Genomic DNA, 19,925 nt, shown 5'->3' with positions numbered 1-19,925 from the left:
ATAAACACACACACACACACCCTGCTGCTTGGCTCCAGATGCCAGGTGGATTAGGGAACTGTGTGTGTGTGTGTGTGTGTGTGTGTGTGTGTGTGTGTGTGTGTGTGTGTGTGTGTGTGTGTGTGTGTGTGTGTGTGTGTTTGTGCCTGTGTGTGTGTGTGTGTGTGTGTGTGTGTGTGTGTGTGTGTGTATATGTAGGGAGCAGTCTGTCAGCACCTTTCCCACCAAGCGCTAAATGGGCCTCCAGAGGTGGCAACAACTCTGTCATATAGATTACAGCCCCATGGACCTTCCTGTTATACAATACACTGTTCTGTTCTATAGATTACAGCCCCATGGACCTTCCTGTTATACAATACACTGTTCTGTTCTATAGATTACAGCCCCATGGACCTTCCTGTTATACAATACACTGTTCTGTTCTATAGATTACAGCCCCATGGACCTTCCTGTTATACAATACACTGTTCTGTTCGATAGACTACAACACCATGGACCTTCCTGTTATACAATACACTGTTCTGTTCTATAGATTACAGCCCCATGGACCTTCCTGTTATACAATACACTGTTCTGTTCTATAGATTACAGCCCCATGGACCTTCCTGTTATACAATACACTGTTCTGTTCTATAGATTACAGCCCTATGGACCTTCCTGTTATACAATACACTGTTCTGTTCGATAGACTACAACACCATGGACCTTCCTGTTTAACAATACACTGTTCTGTTCTATAGATTACAGCCCTATGGACCTTCCTGTTATACAATACACTGTTCTGTTCTATAGATTACAGCCCCATGGACCTTCCTGTTATACAATACACTGTTCTGTTCTATAGATTACAGCCCCATGGACCTTCCTGTTATACAATACAATGTTCTGTTCTATAGACTACAACACCGTGGACCTTCCTGTTATACAATACACTGTTCTGTTCTATAGATTACAGCCCCATGGACCTTCCTGTTATACAATACACTGTTCTGTTCGATAGACTACAACACCATGGACCTTCCTGTTATACAATACACTGTTCTGTTCTATAGATTACAGCCCCATGGACCTTCCTGTTATACAATACACTGTTCTGTTCTATAGATTACAGCCCTATGGACCTTCCTGTTATACAATACACTGTTCTGTTCTATAGATTACAGCCCCATGGACCTTCCTGTTATACAATACACTGTTCTGTTCTATAGATTACAGCCCTATGGACCTTCCTGTTTAACAATACACTGTTCTGTTCAATAGACTACAACACCATGGACCTTCCTGTTATACAATACACTGTTCTGTTCTATAGATTACAGCCCTATGGACCTTCCTGTTATACAATACACTGTTCTGTTCGATAGATTACAGCCCCATGGACCTTCCTGTTATACAATACACTGTTCTGTTCTATAGATTACAGCCCCATGGACCTTCCTGTTATACAATACACTGTTCTGTTCTATAGATTACAGCCCTATGGACCTTCCTGTTATACAATACACTGTTCTGTTCGATAGACTACAACACCATGGACCTTATTGTTACACAATAGACTGTTCTGTCCCTACAGTGAAGCATGGTGGAGGCAGCATTATGGTGTGGGGATGTTTTTCAGCGGCAGGGACTGGGAGACTAGTCAGGATCGAGGGAAAGATGAACGGATCAAAGTACAGAGAGGTCCTTGATGAAAACCTGCTCCAGAGCACTCAGGACCTCAGACTGGGGCGAAGGTTCACCTTCCAACAAGACAATGAGCCTGAGCACACAGCCAAGACAATGCAGGAGTGGCTTCGGGACAAGTCTCTGAATGTCCTTGAGTGGCCCGGCCAGAGCCCAGACTTAGACTCAATCAAACATCTATGGAACGACATGAAAATAGCTGTGCAGCGACTCTCCCCATACAACCTGTCAGAGCTTGAGAGGATCTGCAGAGAAGAACGGGAGAAACTCCCCAAATACAGGTGTGCCAAGCTTGTAGCGTCATACCCAAGAAGACTCGAAGCTGTAATCGCTGCCAAAGATTCTTCAACAAAGTACTGAGTAAAGGGTCTGAATACTTATGTAAATGTGATATTTCACTTGTTTATTTTTAATACATTTGCAGAAATTTCCCCCAAAACTGTTTTTGCTTTGTCATAATTTATTTTATTTTTATTTTAGAATAAGGTTGTAATGTAACAAAATGTGGTGCACTGTAGGACAGTACAGTAGTGTATAACAGTGTATTGTAAAGGACAGTACAGCAGTGTATAACAGTGTATTGTAAAGGACAGTACTGTAGTGTATAACAGTGTATTGTAAAGGACAGTACTGTAGTGTGTAACAGTGTATTGTAAATGACAGTACAGCAGTGTATAACAGTGTATTGTAAAGGACAGTACTGTAGTGTATAACAGTGTATTGTAAATGACAGTACTGTAGTGTATAACAGTGTATTGTAAAGGACAGTACAGTAGTGTATAACAGTGTATTGTAAAGGACAGTACAGTAGTGTATAGCAGTGTTTTGTAAATGACAGTACAGTAGTGTATAACAGTGTATTGTAAAGGACAGTACTGTAGTGTATAACAGTGTATTGTAAAGGACAGTACTGTAGTGTATAACAGTGTATTGTAAAGGACAGTACTGTAGTGTATAACAGTGTATTGTAAAAGACAGCACTGTAGTGTATAACAGTGTATTGTAAAGGACAGTACAGTAGTGTATAACAGTGTATTGTAAAGGACAGTACAGCAGTGTATAACAGTGATTGTAAAGGACAGTACAGTAGTGTATAGTGTATAACAGTGTTTTGTAAATGACAGTACTGTAGTGTATAACAGTGTATTGTAAATGACAGTACTGTAGTGTATAACAGTGTATTGTAAAGGACAGTACAGTAGTGTATAACAGTGTATTGTAAAGGACAGTACAGCAGTGTATAACAGTGATTGTAAAGGACAGTACAGTAGTGTATAACAGTGTATTGTAAAGGACAGTACTGTAGTGTATAACAGTGTATTGTAAAGGACAGTACTGTAGTGTATAACAGTGTATTGTAAAGGACAGTACAGCAGTGTATAACAGTGTATTGTAAAGGACAGTACTGTAGTGTATAACAGTGTATTGTAAAGGACAGTACAGCAGTGTATAACAGTGTATTGTAAAGGACAGTACTGTAGTGTATAACAGTGATTGTAAAGGACAGTACAGCAGTGTATAACAGTGATTGTAAAGGACAGTACAGTAGTGTATAACAGTGTATTGTAAAGGACAGTACTGTAGTGTATAACAGTGATCGTAACAGTTTGAGGGCTGACAGTTGTCACCCACTTCCCTTGAAAAATAGTTTGCCCTACAGCCAATTCTGTCGAATCAAAACAATTTGCAAAAAACATTCAGATTTCGACAGAAATATGGCTGAGACGCAAAGTAAATTCAAGGAGAGGGGCTACAAGAATGATCAGATTAATATTGACATTGAGAAAATTCAAAACAAAAAGACGCATGACCTTTTTCAAGGTCAGTCTGGTAAAAAGACACATTCTTGTGTTCTAACTACCCGCTATTCTAAGTGCTCTGAACAAATTAAGGGAATTGTTCACAAACATTGGCACATCCTAAAATCCGATGAGAGTCTCGGTAATGTGTTTCCGGACCTTCCCTTGGTCGTATTCTCGCGGGGCAGAAATCTCAGAGACCAATTGGTAAACTCTGATTTACCGTCCCAAGATATTCCTGAACGACGTCTATTTGCGCCCCTAATGGATGGAAACTACAAGTGTAATGGCTGTGCTCAATGCAATGGCACTTACAGTATAAATGTAGATCCTTCAAACACCCACAAATAGGGAAACAGATCCCAATCAAAGGTGTTATCACGTGCTCCACTAAGGCAGTTATTTATCTTAATACTTGTCCTTGTGGTAAAATTGATGTGAGTAAAACAAAGCGTGAATTAAAAGTACGTATCTCAGAGCATCGTAGCACCATTAGGTGTAAAAACAGTTGCGGACCACTTTCTGGAAGCAAACCAACCGATTTCGTCTCTGCGTTATATTGTCATTGAACATGTCACCCTCCCTAGGAGAGGGGGTGACCTTGATAATTTATTGTTAAAACGAGAGGCTGCCTGGATCTTTAATTTCATTTAAAGACCCTTGCTCCCTTCGGTCTCAATGTGGACTTTGATCTGAAGCCATTATTGTGATTATTGTGACTTTGCCATTGTAATTGTTTGTAAGCTTGTGTAGTCTAAAATGAATCTATGATTGTGTGCTATCCATTTGTTGTTTTGTATGCTGTTCTTTGTATGCCATTTTAATATTTGATAATCAACCAATGATGTTAGGCCACACTTGGCCATGATTACAGACACCTGTGTCTTTTGACACTATATAAACGAGTCATACCGCAGTGTTTGATCATACCTTGATGAAGACTTGGCTTGGCTGTCGAAGCGTTGGACATTACATTCTTGCATCTGAGCTCCTAGAGTGTGCGGCTCTCCTTTATTTTCAAGTTTTCCACTCAACTAGCCAGCACCTCGCCTCATAGGTGTGAGTTTATTTTTCTTCTAGATAGTACTGGTTTCTGTACCAAATATTAAGTTCTGCTTTTCTGATGTATCAAATACTTATGTCATGCAATAAAATGCAAATTAATTACTTAAAAATCATACAATGTGATTTTCTGGATTTTTGTTTTAGATTCCGTCTCTCACAGTTGAAGTGTACCTATGATAAATTACAGACCTCTACATGCTTTGTAAGTAGGAAAACCTGCAAAATCAGCAGTGTATCAAATACTTGTTCTCCCCACTGTACATATGAGATGAGTAATGTAGGGTATGTAAACATTATATAAAGTGGCATTGTTTAAAGTGGCTAGTGGTATATTTATTACATCCAATTTTTTATTATTAACGTCACTATGTTGGCAGCAGCCACTCAATGTTAGTGATGGCTGTTTAACAGTCTGAGATAAGTTATTCTTCAGTCTCTCGGTCCCAGCTTTGATGCACCTGTACTGCACCAGTACTGACCTCACCTTCTGGATGGTAGTGGTGTGAACAGGCAGTGGCTCGGGTGGTTGTTGTCCTTGATTAACTTTTTGGCCTTCCTGTGACATTGGGTGGTGTAGGTGTCCTGGAGGGCAGGTAGTTTGCCCCCGGTGATGCGTTGTGCAGACCTCACTACCCTTTGGAGAGCCTTACGGTTGTGGGCAGAGCAGTTGCCATACCAGGAGCCGACAGGATGCTCTCGATTGTGCATCTGTAAAAGTTTGTGAGTGTTTTTGGTGACAAGCCAAATTTCTTCAGCCTCCTGAGGTTGAAGAGGCCCTGCTGCATCCTGAGGTTGAAGAGGCGCTGCCACACTATCTGTGTGTGTGGACCATTTCAGTTTGTCCATGATGTGTACGTCAAGGAACTTAAAACTTTCCACCTTCTCCACTACTGTCCCGTCGATGTGGATATGGGGGGCTGCTCCCTTTGCTGTTTCCTGAAGTCCACGATCATCTGCTTTGTTTGGTTGACATTGAGTGTGAGGTTATTTTCCTTACACCACACTCCGAGGGCCCACACCTCCTCCCTGTAGGCCGTCTTGTTGTTGTTAATCAAGCCTACCACTGTAGTGTTGTCTGCAAACTTAAAGATTGAGTTGGAGGCGTGCATGGCCACGCAGTCATGGGTGAACAGGGAGTACAGGATAGGGCTGAGAACGCACCCTTGTGGGGCCCCACTGTTGAAGATCAGCGGGGTGGAAATGTTGTTTCCTACCCTTACTATCTGGGGGCGGCCCGTCAGGAAGTCCAGGACCCAGTTGCACAGGGCGGGGTCGAGACCCAAGTTTGGAGGGTACTATGGTGTTAAATGCTGAGCTGTAGTCGATGAACAGCATTCTTACATAGGTATTCCTCTTGTCCAGATGGGTTAGGGCAGTGTGCAGTGTGATGGCGATTGCGTCGTCTGTGGACCTATTTGGGCGGTAAGCAAATTGGAGTGGGTCTAGGGTGTCAGGTAGGGTGGAGGTGATATGGTCCTTGACTAGTCTCTCAAAGCACTTCATGATGATGGAAGTGAGTGATAGTCATTTAGCTCAGTTACCTTAGCTTTATTGGGAACAGGAACAGTGGTGTACTGTAAAGGACAGTACAGTAGTGTATAACAGTGTACTGTAAAGGACAGTACAGTAGTGTATAACAGTGTACTGGAAAGGTCAGAGGATGTGTCACATCAGTGTGCTCTGTGTATAGCTTGGCCGCGAGCTAAAACTGCTGTAAGAGAAATGAGGGAGTGGGGGAGAGAGGCGACACACACATATACACACAAACACATACACAATAACACAAACACACAATTACACACACACACACACACACACACACACACACACACACACACACACACACACAATTACACACACACAATAATGCACACACACAATAACGCAAACACACACAATAATGCACACACACAATAATGCGCGCACACACACACAAACACGAACCCACACACACAAACACGCACACAAACACGAACCCACACACACAAGGCAACACCATGCTGCTGATTAAACATAAATTATGCTTGTTTTTCAGAGATAAACCTCCTATAAGTTGTGCTGTAATGTACATAAGACCTTACAATAACTGCAACGTGTTTGATTCACATAGCCGTTTAGTTTAGTCTTCTGATTACATTTGTTAAGACTGAGCTGTATTTATCATTCAAATCTCCATGACAAATCTTAGAGACATATTATCGTTATGACCAGGCATTACAATCTCCGGCTAACTGTCATTAGTGACATATTATCGTTATGACCAGGCATTACAATCTCCGGCTAACTGTCATTAGTGACATATTATCGTTATGACCAGGCATTACAATCTCTGGCTAACTGTCATTAGTGACATATTATCGTTATGACCAGGCATTACAATCTCTGGCTAACTGTCATTAGTGACATATTATCGTTATGACCAGGCATTACAATCTCCGGCTGACTGTCATTAGTGACATATTATCGTTATGACCAGGCATTACAATCTCTGGCTAACTGTCATTAGTGACATATTATCGTTATGACCAGGCATTACAATCTCCGGCTGACTGTCATTAGTGACATATTATCGTTATGACCAGGCATTACAATCTCCGGCTGACTGTCATTAGTGACATATTATCGTTATGACCAGGCATTACAATCTCCGGCTGACTATCATTAGTGACATATTATCGTTATGACCAGGCATTACAATCTCCGGCTGACTGTCATTAGTGACATATTATCGTTATGACCAGGCATTACAATCTCCGGCTAACTGTCATTAGTGACATATTATCGTTATGACCAGGCATTACAATCTCCGGCTGACTGTCATTAGTGACATATTATCGTTATGACCAGGCATTACAATCTCTGGCTGACTGTCATTAGTGACATATTATCGTTATGACCAGGCATTACAATCTCCGGCTGACTATCATTAGTGACATATTATCGTTATGACCAGGCATTACAATCTCCGGCTAACTGTCATTAGTGACATATTATCGTTATGACCAGGCATTACAATCTCCGGCTAACTGTCATTAGTGACATATTATCGTTATGACCAGGCATTACAATCTCCGGCTGACTATCATTAGTGACATATTATCGTTATGACCAGGCATTACAATCTCCGGCTGACTGTCATTAGTGACATATTATCGTTATGACCAGGCATTACAATCTCATCGGGAAATTGGAATAGTAAATGGTTAATTCTAAGGGTTGTAATTGTAATGGTCCATACTATTAGAATGAGTACAAAGCAGGATTGGTATCAAGTCTCTGTGTGTGTGTGTGCCTGCCTACCTGTATCTGTTGTGCTCCAGGGTGTCTACCTACCTACCTGTGTGTGTGTGTGTGTGTGTGTGTGTGTGTGTGTGTGTGTGTGTGTGTGTGTGTGTGTGTGTGTGTGTGTGTGCCTGCCTACCTGTATCTGTTGTGCTCCAGGGTGTCTACCTACCTACCTGTGTGTGTGTGTGTGTGTGTGTGTGTGTGTGTGTGTGTGTGTGCCTGCCTACCTGTATCTGTTGTGCTCCAGGGCGTCTACCTACCTACCTGTGTGTGTGTGTGTGTGTGTGTGTGTGTGTGTGTGTGTGTGTGTGTGTGTGTGTGTGTGTGTGTGTGTGTGTGTGTGTGTGTGTGTGCCTGCCTACCTGTATCTGTTGTGCTCCAGGGTGTCTACCTACCTACCTGTGTGTGTGTGTGTGTGTGTGTGTGTGTGTGTGTGTGTGTGTGTGTGTGTGTGTGTGTGTGTGTGTGTGTGTGTGTGTGTGTGTGTGTGTGTGTGTGTGTGTGTGTGTGTGTGTGTGTGCCTGCCTACCTGTATCTGTTGTGCTCCAGGGCATCTACCTACCTACCTGTGTGTGTGCGTGTGTGTGTATTCGCGCACCTGCCTGTACGCATGTGTGTGTATCTTAATTTGATCACTCTGTTGTCGCTGCTAATTTTCAAGTAAAATGAACCTCGCGATTTACATACATTCACTGAGTTCTCTTTCTGTCTCGCTCACTCAAACGCGACAGCACCAGACAGAATAAATGGCCTACTACCGTAGGTCCTACTGCTGACACATTCAAATGTAAAACAATAAAAAGATCAGAAATGCAGCCATTCACATCAGCCTTCCCAACAATGCAGTTTAAAAATACAAATTAAACAGTAACACAAGAGGGATAAAATAAAATCCACAATGATGGAGCTCTATACAGGGAGTACCAGTACCAGATCACTGATGGAGCTCTATACAGGGAGTACCAGTACCAGATCACTGATGGAGCTCTATACAGGGAGTATCAGTACCAGATCACTGATGGAGCTCTATACAGGGAGTATCAGTACCAGATCACTGATGGAGCTCTATACAGGGAGTACCAGATCAATGATGGAGCTCTATACAGGGAGTATCAGTACCAGATCACTGATGGAGCTCTATACAGGGAGTACCAGTACCAGATCACTGATGGAGCTCTATACAGGGAGTACCAGTACCAGATCACTGATGGAGCTCTATACAGGGAGTATCAGTACCAGATCACTGATGGAGCTCTATACAGGGAGTACCAGTACCAGATCACTGATGGAGCTCTATACAGGGAGTACCAGATCAATGATGGAGCTCTATACAGGGAGTATCAGTACCAGATCACTGATGGAGCTCTATACAGGGAGTACCAGTACCAGATCACTGATGGAGCTCTATACAGGGAGTACCAGTACCAGATCACTGATGGAGCTCTATACAGGGAGTACCAGATCACTGATGGAGCTCTATACAGGGAGTACCAGTACCAGATCACTGATTGAGCTCTATACAGGGAGTACCAGATCACTGATGGAGCTCTATACAGGGAGTACTAGTAGCAGATCAATGATGGAGCGCTATACAGGGAGTACCAGTACCAGATCACTGATGGAGCTCTATACAGGGAGTACCAGTACCAGATCACTGATGGAGCTCTAAACAGGGAGTATCAGTACCCGATCACTGATGGAGCTCTATACAGGGAGTATCAGATCACTGATGGAGCTCTATACAGGGAGTATCAGTACCAGATCACTGATGGAGCTCTATACAGGGAGTACCAGTACCAGATCACTGATGGAGCTCTATACAGGGAGTATCAGTACCAGATCACTGATGGAGCTCTATACAGGGAGTACCAGATCACTGATGGAGCTCTATACAGGGAGTATCAGTACCAGATCACTGATGGAGCTCTATACAGGGAGTACCAGATCACTGATGGAGCTCTATACAGGGAGTACCAGTACCAGATCACTGATGGAGCTCTATACAGGGAGTACCAGTACCAGATCACTGATGGAGCTCTATACAGGGAGTATCAGTACCAGATCACTGATGGAGCTCTATACAGGGAGTACCAGTACCAGATCACTGATGGAGCTCTAGACAGGGAGTATCAGTACCAGATCACTGATGGAGCTCTATACAGGGAGTATCAGTACCAGATCACTGATGGAGCTCTATACAGGGAGTATCAGTACCAGATCACTGATGGAGCTCTATACAGGGAGTATCAGTACCAGATCACTGATGGAGCTCTATACAGGGAGTACCAGTACCAGATCACTGATGGAGCTCTATACAGGGAGTACCAGATCAATGATGGAGCTCTATACAGGGAGTATCAGTACCAGATCACTGATGGAGCTCTATACAGGGAGTATCAGTAACAGATCACTGATGGAGCTCTATACAGGGAGTATCAGTACCAGACCACTGATGGAGCTCTATACAGGGAGTACCAGTACCAGATTACTGATGGAACTCTATACAGGGATTACCAGTACCAGATCACTGATGGAGCTCTATACAGGGAGTACCAGATCAATGATGGAGCTCTATACAGGGAGTATCAGTACCAGATCACTGATGGAGCTCTATACAGGGAGTACCAGTACCAGATCAATGATGGAGCTCTATACAAGGAGTATCAGTACCAGATCAATGATGGAGCTCTATACTGGGAGTATCAGTAACAGATCAATGATGGAGCTCTATACAGGGAGTACCAGTACCAGATCACTGATGGAGCTCTATACAGGGAGTACCAGTACCAGATCACTGATAGAGCTCTATACAGGGAGTACCAGATCAATGATGGAGCTCTATACAGGGAGTATCAGTACCAGATCAATGATGGAGCTCTATACTGGGAGTACCAGTAACAGATCAATGATGGAGCTCTATACAGGGAGTACCAGATCACTGATGGAGCTCTATACAGGGAGTGTCAGTACCAGATCACTGATGGAGCTCTATACAGGGAGTATCAGTACCAGATCACTGATGGAGCTCTATACAGGGAGTATCAGTACCAGATCAATGATGGAGCACTATACAGGGAGTATCAGTACCAGATCACTGATGGAGCTCTATACAGGGAGTATCAGTACCAGATCAATGATGGAGCTCTATACAGGGAGTATCAGTACCAGATCAATGATGGAGCTCTATACAGGGAGTACCAGATCAATGATGGAGCTCTATACAGGGAGTACCAGATCAATGATGGAGCTCTATACAGGGAGTACCAGATCCATGATGGAGCTCTATACAGGGAGTACCAGTACCAGATCACTGATGGAGCTCTATACAGGGAGTACCAGATCAATGATCGAGCTCTATACAGGAAGTATCAGTACCAGATCAATGATGGAGCTCTATACAGGAAGTATCAGTACCAGATCAATGATGGAGCTCTATACAGGGAGTACCAGATCAATGATGGAGCTCTATACAGGGAGTACCAGTACCAGATCACTGATGGAGCTCTATATAGGGAGTACCAGTACCAGATCACTGTGCAGAGGTACCAGGTATGTAAGGTAGATATGTACATGAAAGCAGGTAAAGTGACCAGGCATCAGGATAGATAATAATACGAGTAAAACAAAGTACAGAGTAGCAGCAGCAAATTATGAACGTAAAAGTGCGTGTGTGTATGTGTGCGTGTGTAATATATATGTATGTAGTGTGCGTGAATGTGCATGGGTTTTGTGTGGGAGTCTCAATGTAGTGTGTGTGAGTGAAGGTGTGTAGGATCAGTGCAAGACAGAGTCCAAGCAGATAGTTCATTTACTATTTAGCAGTCATAGCAGGGGGGAAGAAGCTGTCTCTGAGCCTGTTGGTCCAAGAGCCGATGCACCAGTACCGTTAGTAGAGTGAACAGTCTTAAGACTTGGTTGGCTGGAGTCTGTGGCCTTCCTCTGACACCGCCTGATATAAAGGTCCTGGATGGCCGGGAGGTCATCTGCACCACCCTCTCGATGGTGCAGCTCTAGGTGGGGGGGGGGGGGGGGGGGGGGGGGGTTGTGTATGGATCATGTTAGGTCCTTAGTGATGTGGACACCAAGGAATTTGAAGCTCTCGTCCTGCTCCACAACAGCCCTGTCGATGTGGATGGGGGCGTGCTCTGCCCTCTGTCTCCTATAGTCCACAATCAGCTCATTGGTCTTACTGACGTTGAGGGAGAGGTTGTTGTCCAGGCACCACACTGCTAAGTCTCTGACCTCCTCCCTGTAGGAGGACTCATTGCTGTCGGTGATCAGGCCGACAGCACTGTCGTATCGTCATACATGGCTACGCAGTTGTGGGTGAACAGGGAGTACAGAAGGGGTCTAAGCACATACCCTTGAGGTGCCCCTGTGTTGAGGGTCAGCGTAGCGAAGGTGTTGTTGCCTACCCTCACCACCTGCGGCCGGCCCGTGAGGAAGCCCCGGATCCAGTTGCAGAAGGAGGGGTTCAGTCCCAGGGTCCTTAGCTTGGTGATGAGCTTGGAGGCGACTATGGTGCTGAACGCTGAGCTGGAGTTTGAGAACAGCATTCTCACAGTTATTTCCCCTCTTGTCCAGATGGGAGAGGGCAGTGTCATGTGTAATTGAGATTGCATCCTCTGTGGATCTGTTGGGGAGGTATGCAAATTGGAGTGGTTCTAGGCTGTCTAGGATGATGGTGTTGATGTGTGTCATGACCAGCCTTTCAAAGCACTCCATAATTATAGATGTGAGTGCTACAGGGCGATAGTCATTTAGGCAGGTTAACTTGGAGCTCTTGGGAACAGGGACAATGGTGGTCAGGTTGAAAGTAGTTGGGATTACAGATTGGGACAAGGAGAGATTGTGTGCATTTCCCTTCATGTGTTTGTGTGATAGATGGTCCCCTTCAGCACAGTGTCAGCCAGTCAGCCAGTCAGTCAGTCAGTCAGGCAGTCAGCCAGTCAGTCAGCCAGTTAGGCAGTCAGGCAGTCAATCAGCCAACCAGTTAGGCAGTCAGCCAGTCAACCAGGCAGTCAGCCAGTCAACCAGGCAGTCAGACAGTCAGTCAGGCAGTCCCACGTAAAGGTAGTAAGTCAGTCAGCCAGTCAGCCATCCAGTCAGTCAGTCAGTCAGATAGTCACCTATTCAAGCAGTCAGCCAGAGCCAGTCAGCCAGTCAGTCCCAGATAAAGGCAGGCTGTAAACACACACAGACAGGCTGTGATGGAGAAAGAGCTGTGATGAAGTTGTTTCACAGACTGGCCTTGTGTTGCCAAGCCGACACCGCATCACGTCACTACGGTTACACAGCAGAGACGGGTGAAGGAAGGGGGAAGGAGAAAAGACAAGACAAGGCGAAGCGAAAGGAATGTGTGTGTGTGTGTGTGTGTGTGTGTGTGTGTGTGTGTGTCTGCATGTGTTTGTACAGTAAAAACAGTGTCATAATACAGTGTAAATCCAGATTAGAAGTGTGTCATTAGCTAGACCGCAGGGTAATCCTCATCTGATCTGTGGTAGATAATCCCACTGCTGTCCAGCGCACACACTCACACACACACACACTCACACACACTCACACACACTCACACACACTCACTATCCGGTCTTGGTATGTTTTAGAACTGCAATCCCGTAGACACACTGCATGTGTTGCTATATCCCTAATGTACACACACACACACACACACACACACACACACACACACACACACACACACACACACACACACACACACACACACACACACACACACACATAAAATCCAAAAAAAATCTAATCACAAACACTCTGTCAAAACATCCCTAATGTAACACACAAACACTGTGTCACAGCATCTCTTAAGTACAGTAGAGGACATTTGGAACTGGTGTTCCAATGACTTGGTGGATACCTGATCACTAGGGAGAGAGTGTTGCTGCTAAAGCAATCCCCCTCACACAGCATGGAGCTTCACAACACAGCACTCCCCCTCACACAGCATGGAGCTTCACAACACAACACTCCGTCTCACACAGCATGGAGCTTCGCCACACAGCACTCTGTCTCACACAGCGTGGAGCTTCACAACACAGCACTCTGTCTCACAAAGCATGGAGCTTCGCCACACAGCACTCTGTCTCACACAGCGTGGAGCTTCACAACACAGCATTTCGTCTCACACAGCACTCCTAGCAAAGCATGCAGCTTCGCAACACAACACTCTGTCTCAGACAGCATAGGATCCTATCTCACTACTGACACCAGCGTAGCACACAACAACATGTGTAGTCTATTAGAAGTTACACACACTAACAATGCAAAGGGCTTTATTGACATGGCAAACATACAGTACCAGTCACACCCACTCATTCAAGGGTTTTTCTTCATGTTTACTATGTTCTGCATTGTAGAATAATAGTGAAGACATCAAAACTATGAAATAACATATATGGAATCATGTTGTAACCAAAAAGGTGTTAAACAAATCAAAATATATTTTAGATTTTAGATTCCTCAAAGTAGCCACTCGTTGCCTTAATGACAGCTTTCCACACTCTTGGCAATCTCTCAACCAGCTTCATGAGGTAGTCACCTGGAATGCATTTCAATTAACAGTTGTGCCTTCTTAAAAGCTCATTTGTGGAATTTCTTTCCTTCTTAGTGTTTGAGCCAATCAGTTGTGTTGTGACAAGGTATGGATGGTATACAGAAGATAGCCCTATATGGTAAAAGACCAAGTCCATATTATGGCAAGAACAGCTCAAATAAGCAAAGAGAAACAACAATCCATCATTACTTTAAGACATTGGGTCAGTCAATACGGAACATTTCAAGAACTTTGAAAGTTTCTTCGAGTGCAGTGGCAAAAACCATCAAGCACTATGATGAAATTGACTCTAATGAGGACCGCCACAGGAAAGAAATGCCCAGAGTTACCTCTGCTGCAGAGGATAAGTTCATTAGAGTTAACTTCACCTCAGACTGCAGCCCAAATAAATGCTTTACAGAGTTCAAGTAACAGACACATCTCAACATCAACTGTTCAGAGAAGACTGCACGAATAGGCCTTAATGGTCAAATTGCTGCAAAGAAACCACTACTAAAGGACACCAATAAGAAGAAGAGACTTGCTTGGGCATGAAAATTAGACCAGTGGAAATCTGTCCTTTGCTCTGATGAGTCCAAATTAGAGATTTTTGGATCCAGCTGTCGTGTCTTTGTGAGCCACAGAGTAGGGGAACGGATTATCTCCGCATGTGTGGTTCCCACCATGAAGCATGGAGGAGGAGGTGTGATGGTGTGGGGGTGCTTTTCTGGTGACACTGTTGGTGATTTATTTAGAATTCAAAGCACACTTAAACAGCATGGCTACCATAGCATTCTGCAGCGGTACGCAATCCCACCTGGTTTGCACTTAGTTGGACTATCATTTGGTTTTCAACAGGACAATGACACAAAACACACCTCCAGGCTGTTTAAGGGCTATTTGACCAAGAAGAGTGATGGAGTGCTGCATCAGATGACCTGGACTCCACAATCACCCGACCTCAACCCATTTGAGATTGTTTGGGATGAGTTGGACCGCAGAGTAAAGGAAAAGCAGCCAACAAGTGCTCAGCATATGTGAGAACTCCTTCAAGACTGTTGGAAAAGCATTCCTCATGAAGCTGGTTGAGAGAATGCCAAGAGTGCGCAAAGCTGTCACCAAGGCAAAGAGTGGCTACTTTGAGGAATCTAAAATCTAAAATATATTTTGATTTGTTTAACACTTTTTCGGTTACAACATGATTCCATGTGTGTTATTTCAGAGTTTTGATGTCTTGACTATTATTCTATAATGTAAAAAATAGCTAAAATAAAGAAAAACCCTTGAATGAGTGGGTACTGTATGTTTCCATTGTCAAAGCAAATTAAACAAGTAATAAACAAATGTGAAATAAACCATACAAAATGAACAGTACACTAATAGTATTAACATCACACTCACAAACATTTCAAAGAAATAGAGACGTTTCAAATGTCATATTATGGCTCTGTACGGCACAGTGATGCAACGATATGCAAATAGTTCAAATACAAAAGCGAAAACTAATAAACATACATTTGGGTTGTATTTACAATGTTTTTTGTTGTTCACTGGTTGCCCTTGTAGCAACAGGTCACAAATCTTGCTGCTGTGATGGCACACCGTTGTTTTTCACCCTGTAGATATGGGAGTTCATCAAAATTGGATTTGCTTTTCTAATTCTTTGTGGGTCTGTGCAATCTGAGGGAAATATGAGTCTCTAATATGTTCATACATTTGGCAGGAGGTTAGGAAGTGCAGATCAGTTTCCACCTCATTTTGTGGGCCGTGTGCACATAACCTTCTCTTGAGAGCCTGGTCTGGTCTCTCAATAGCAAGGCTATGCTCACTGAGTCTGTATTAATTTTGGGTCAACCACAGTGGTCAGGTATTCTGCCACGGTGTACTCTCTGTTTAGGTCCAAATAGCATTCCAGTTGCTCAGTGTTTTGGTTAATTCTTTCCAAAGTGTCAAGTAATTATTTTTTTTGTTTCCTCGTGATTTGGTTGGGTCTAATTGTACTGCTGTCCTAATAAATAAAATAAATAAATAAATAAAAAGCTGGTCCTGGGGCTTTGTTCACAAACACAAACAGACGCAACAGAGCCCCAGGACCAGCTTTTTATTTATTTATTTATTTTATTTCACATTTATTTAACCAGGCCTGTTGAGAACAAGTTCTCATTCACAACTGTGACCTGGCCAAGATAAAGCAAAGCAGTTCGACACATACAACAACACAGAGTTACACATAAACAAACAGACAGTCAATAATACAGTAGAAAAAGTATTTATACAGTGTGTGCAAATGGGGTAGGATAAGGGAGGTAAGGCAATAAATAGGCCATGGTGGCAAAGTAACTACAATATACAAATTAAACACTGGAATGGTAGATGTGCAGAAGATGAATAAGCAAGTAGAGATACTGGGGTGCAAAAAGGAGCAAGATAAATAAATACAGTATGGGGATGAGGTAGTTCGATGGGCTATTTACAGATGGGCTATGTATAGGTGCAATGATCTGTGAGCTGCTCTGACAACTGGTGCTTAAAGCCAGTGAGGGAGATATGAGTCTCCAGCTTCAATGATTTTTGCAGTTCGTTCCATTCATTGGCAGCAGAGACCTGGAAGGAAAGGCGCCCAAAGGAAGAATTGACTTTGGGGGTGACCAGTGAGATATACCTGCTGGAGCGCGTGCTACGGGTGGGTGCTGCTATGGTGACCAGTGAGCTGAGATAAGGCGGGGCTTTACCTAGCAGAGACTTGTAGATGACCTGGAGCCAGTGGGTTTGGCGGCGAGTATGAAGCGAGGGCCAGCCAACGAGAGCTTACAGGTCGCAGTGGTGGGTAGTATATTTGGTGACAAAACGGATGGCACTGTGATAGACTGCATCCAATTAGTTGAGTAGAGTGTTGGAGGCTATTTTGTAAAGGACATCGCCAAAGTCGAGGATCGGTAGGATGGTCAGTTTTACGAGGGTATGTTTGACAGAATGAGTGAAGGATGCTTTGTTGTGAAATAGGAAGCCAATTCTAGATTTAATTTTGGATTGGAGATGCTTGATGTGAGTCTGGAAGGAGAGTTTACAGTCTAACCAGACACCTAGGTATTTGTAGTTGTCCACATATTCTAAGTCAGAACCGTCCAGAGTAGTGATGCTGGACAGGCGGGCATGTGCGGGCAGCGATCGGTTGAATAGCAAGCATATAGTTTTCCTTGCATTTAAGAGCAGTTGGAGGCCACGGAAGGAGAGTTGTATGGCATTGAAGCTTGTCTGGAGGTTAGTTCACACAGTGTCCAAAGAAGGGCCAGAGGTATACAGAATGGTGTCATCTGCATAGAGGTGGATCAGAGAATCACCAGCAGCAAGAGCGACATCATTGATGTATACAGAGAAGAGAGTCGGCCCGAGAATTGAACCCTGTGGCACCCCCATAGAGACTGCCAGAGGTCCAGACAACAGGCCCTCCGAATTGACACACTGAACTCTGAGAAGTAGTTAGTGAACCAGGCAAGGCAGTCATTTGAGAAACCAAGGCTGTTGAGTCTGCCGATAAGAATGTGGTGATTGACAGAGTCGAAAGCCTTGGCCAGGTTGATGAATACGGCTGCACAGTAATGTCTCTTATTGATGGCGGTTATGATATCGTTTTGGACCTTGAGCGTGGTTGAGGTGTACCCATGACCAGCTCTGAAACCAGATTGCATAGCGGAGAAGGAACGGTGGGATTCGAAATGGTCGGTAATCTGTTTGTTAACTAGGCTTTCGAAAACCTTAGAAAGGCAGGGTAGGATAGATATAGGTCTGTAGCAGTTTGGGTCTAGAGTGTCTACCCCTTTGAAGAGGGGGATGACCGCGGCAGCTTTCCAATCTTTGGGAATCTCAGACGATATGAAAGAGAGGTTGAACAGGCTAGTAATAGGGGTTGCAACAATTTCAGTAGATCATTTTAGAATGAGAGGGTCCAGATTGTCTAGCCCTGCTGATTTGTAGGGGTCCAGATTTTGCAGCTCTTTCAGAACATCAGCTATCTGGATTTGGGTGAAGGAGAAATGGGGGAGGCTTGGGCAAGCTGCTGTGGGGGGCGCAGGGCAGCTGTAGAAAAATGCTTTTTGAAATTCTCAATTATAGTGGATTTATCGGTGGTGACAGTGTTTCCTAGCCTCAGTGCAGTGGGCAGCTGGGATGAGGTGCTCTTATTCTCCATGGACTACAGTGTCCCATAACTTTTTTTAGTTTGTTCTACAGGATGAAAATGTCTGCTTGAAAAAGGTAGCCTTAACTTTCCTAACTGCCTGAGTAGAGTGGTTCCTAACTTCCATGAGTTGCATATCACGGGAGCTATTCGATGCTAATGCAGAACGTCACAGGATGTTTTTGTGCTGGTCAAGGGCAGTCAGGTCTGGAGAGAACCCAAGGCTATATCTGTTCCTGGTTCTAAATTTCTTGAATGGGGCATGCTTATTTAAGATGGTGAGGACGGCATTTTTAAAGAATAACCAGGCATCCTCTACTGACGGGATGAGGTCAATATCCTTCCAGGATACCCGGGCCAGGTCGATTAGCAAGGCCTGCTCGCTGAAGTGTTTTAGGGAACGTTTGACAGTGATGAGGGGTGGTCGTTTGACCGCAGACCCATTACGGATGCAGGCAATGAGGCAGTGATCGCTGAGATCTTGTTGAAAACAGCAGAGGTGTTTTCAGGACCAGCTTGCTTAGGGGACTCTTCTCTAGGTTAATCTCTATGTAGATGATGGCTTTGTCATGGAAGGTTTGGGAATGGCTTCCTTTAAGTTGGTTGTAGAATTGAATGGCTCTTTTCTGGAGTTTGATAATTAGTGGGTATCATCCTAATTCTGCTATGCATGCATTATTTGGTGTTTTACATTGTACACATAATATGTTTTTGTTGAATTCTGCATGCAGAGTCTCAATTTGGTGATTGTCCCATTTTGTGAATTTTTGGTTCCCTCTCTATCTCTCTCTCTCTCTCTCTCTCTCTCTCTCTCTCTCTTGCTCGCTTTCTCAGAACTCCTTAAGGTGTCTGCGTACTAGGTTCAGTTTGCTCCTAGCAGAAGCCATCTAGGCAAAGCAATTTTTTTATTTTAGCAAATTGATTGTACATTCAAATAAATAAATATCTCATTTACATAATATTTCACACCCCTGAGTCAATAAATGTTAGAATCGTGTTTGGCAGCGATTACAGCTGTGAGTCTTTCTGGGTAAGTATCTAAACTTTTTCATTTATAATTCATTTATAACAATTTCGAAGAACATAATTCCACCTTGACATTATGGGGTATTGTGTTAAGGCCAGTGACAAAACATATATATTTAATCAACGGGTGTAACTCAATAAATAAATCAATTAAAAGTCAACGGGTGTAACTCAAGAAATCTGTAATAAATGTATACTTTTTTTCAGAGGAGATCTTATTTGCGCAATTTTACATCTAACTAAGGTGCAAAATTTCTCAAATGAAAAGATGCGCATGAAAACGAGTTGTCTTTTGTTGAATGACAACACACACTTCATTGAAGAATCCCTACTGTTG

The 19,925-nt window shown here is 43.6% G+C and overlaps 2 protein-coding genes across 2 annotated transcripts in view; both read right to left on the bottom strand.

Moving 5' to 3' along the window:
- Window positions 1-19,925, bottom strand: part of LOC118938198 (voltage-dependent calcium channel gamma-2 subunit-like) — a 93,618-nt gene that overhangs the window by 60,217 nt on the left and 13,476 nt on the right. The window lies entirely within an intron of this gene.
- LOC118938199 lies at window positions 2,149-3,511 on the bottom strand. The gene is made up of 2 exons (XM_036940179.1): window positions 2,587-3,511; window positions 2,149-2,271 (listed from the first exon to the last, which is right to left on the bottom strand). Exons 1-2 carry the CDS (start codon window positions 3,378-3,380, stop codon window positions 2,160-2,162), a joined length of 906 nt encoding a protein of 301 aa, XP_036796074.1. The 5' UTR covers window positions 3,381-3,511; the 3' UTR covers window positions 2,149-2,159.

The sequence above is a fragment of the Oncorhynchus mykiss genome, chromosome 13, assembly GCF_013265735.2.
Source record: "Oncorhynchus mykiss isolate Arlee chromosome 13, USDA_OmykA_1.1, whole genome shotgun sequence".
NCBI classification, from domain to species: domain Eukaryota; kingdom Metazoa; phylum Chordata; class Actinopteri; order Salmoniformes; family Salmonidae; genus Oncorhynchus; species Oncorhynchus mykiss.
This window is presented reverse-complemented; position numbering and strand designations above follow the sequence as displayed.

What these genes read in the sequence shown, in the direction of transcription:
- LOC118938199 (XM_036940179.1), bottom strand. Translation starts at nt 3,380, where the DNA reads ATGTTTTTTGCAAATTGTTTTGATTCGACAGAATTGGCTGTAGGGCAA. An exon ending in TTATACACTACAGTACTGTC is followed by an intron (nt 2,272 to 2,586) that starts CTTTACAATACA and finishes TACAGTACTGTC; the next exon opens with CTTTACAATACACTGTTATA.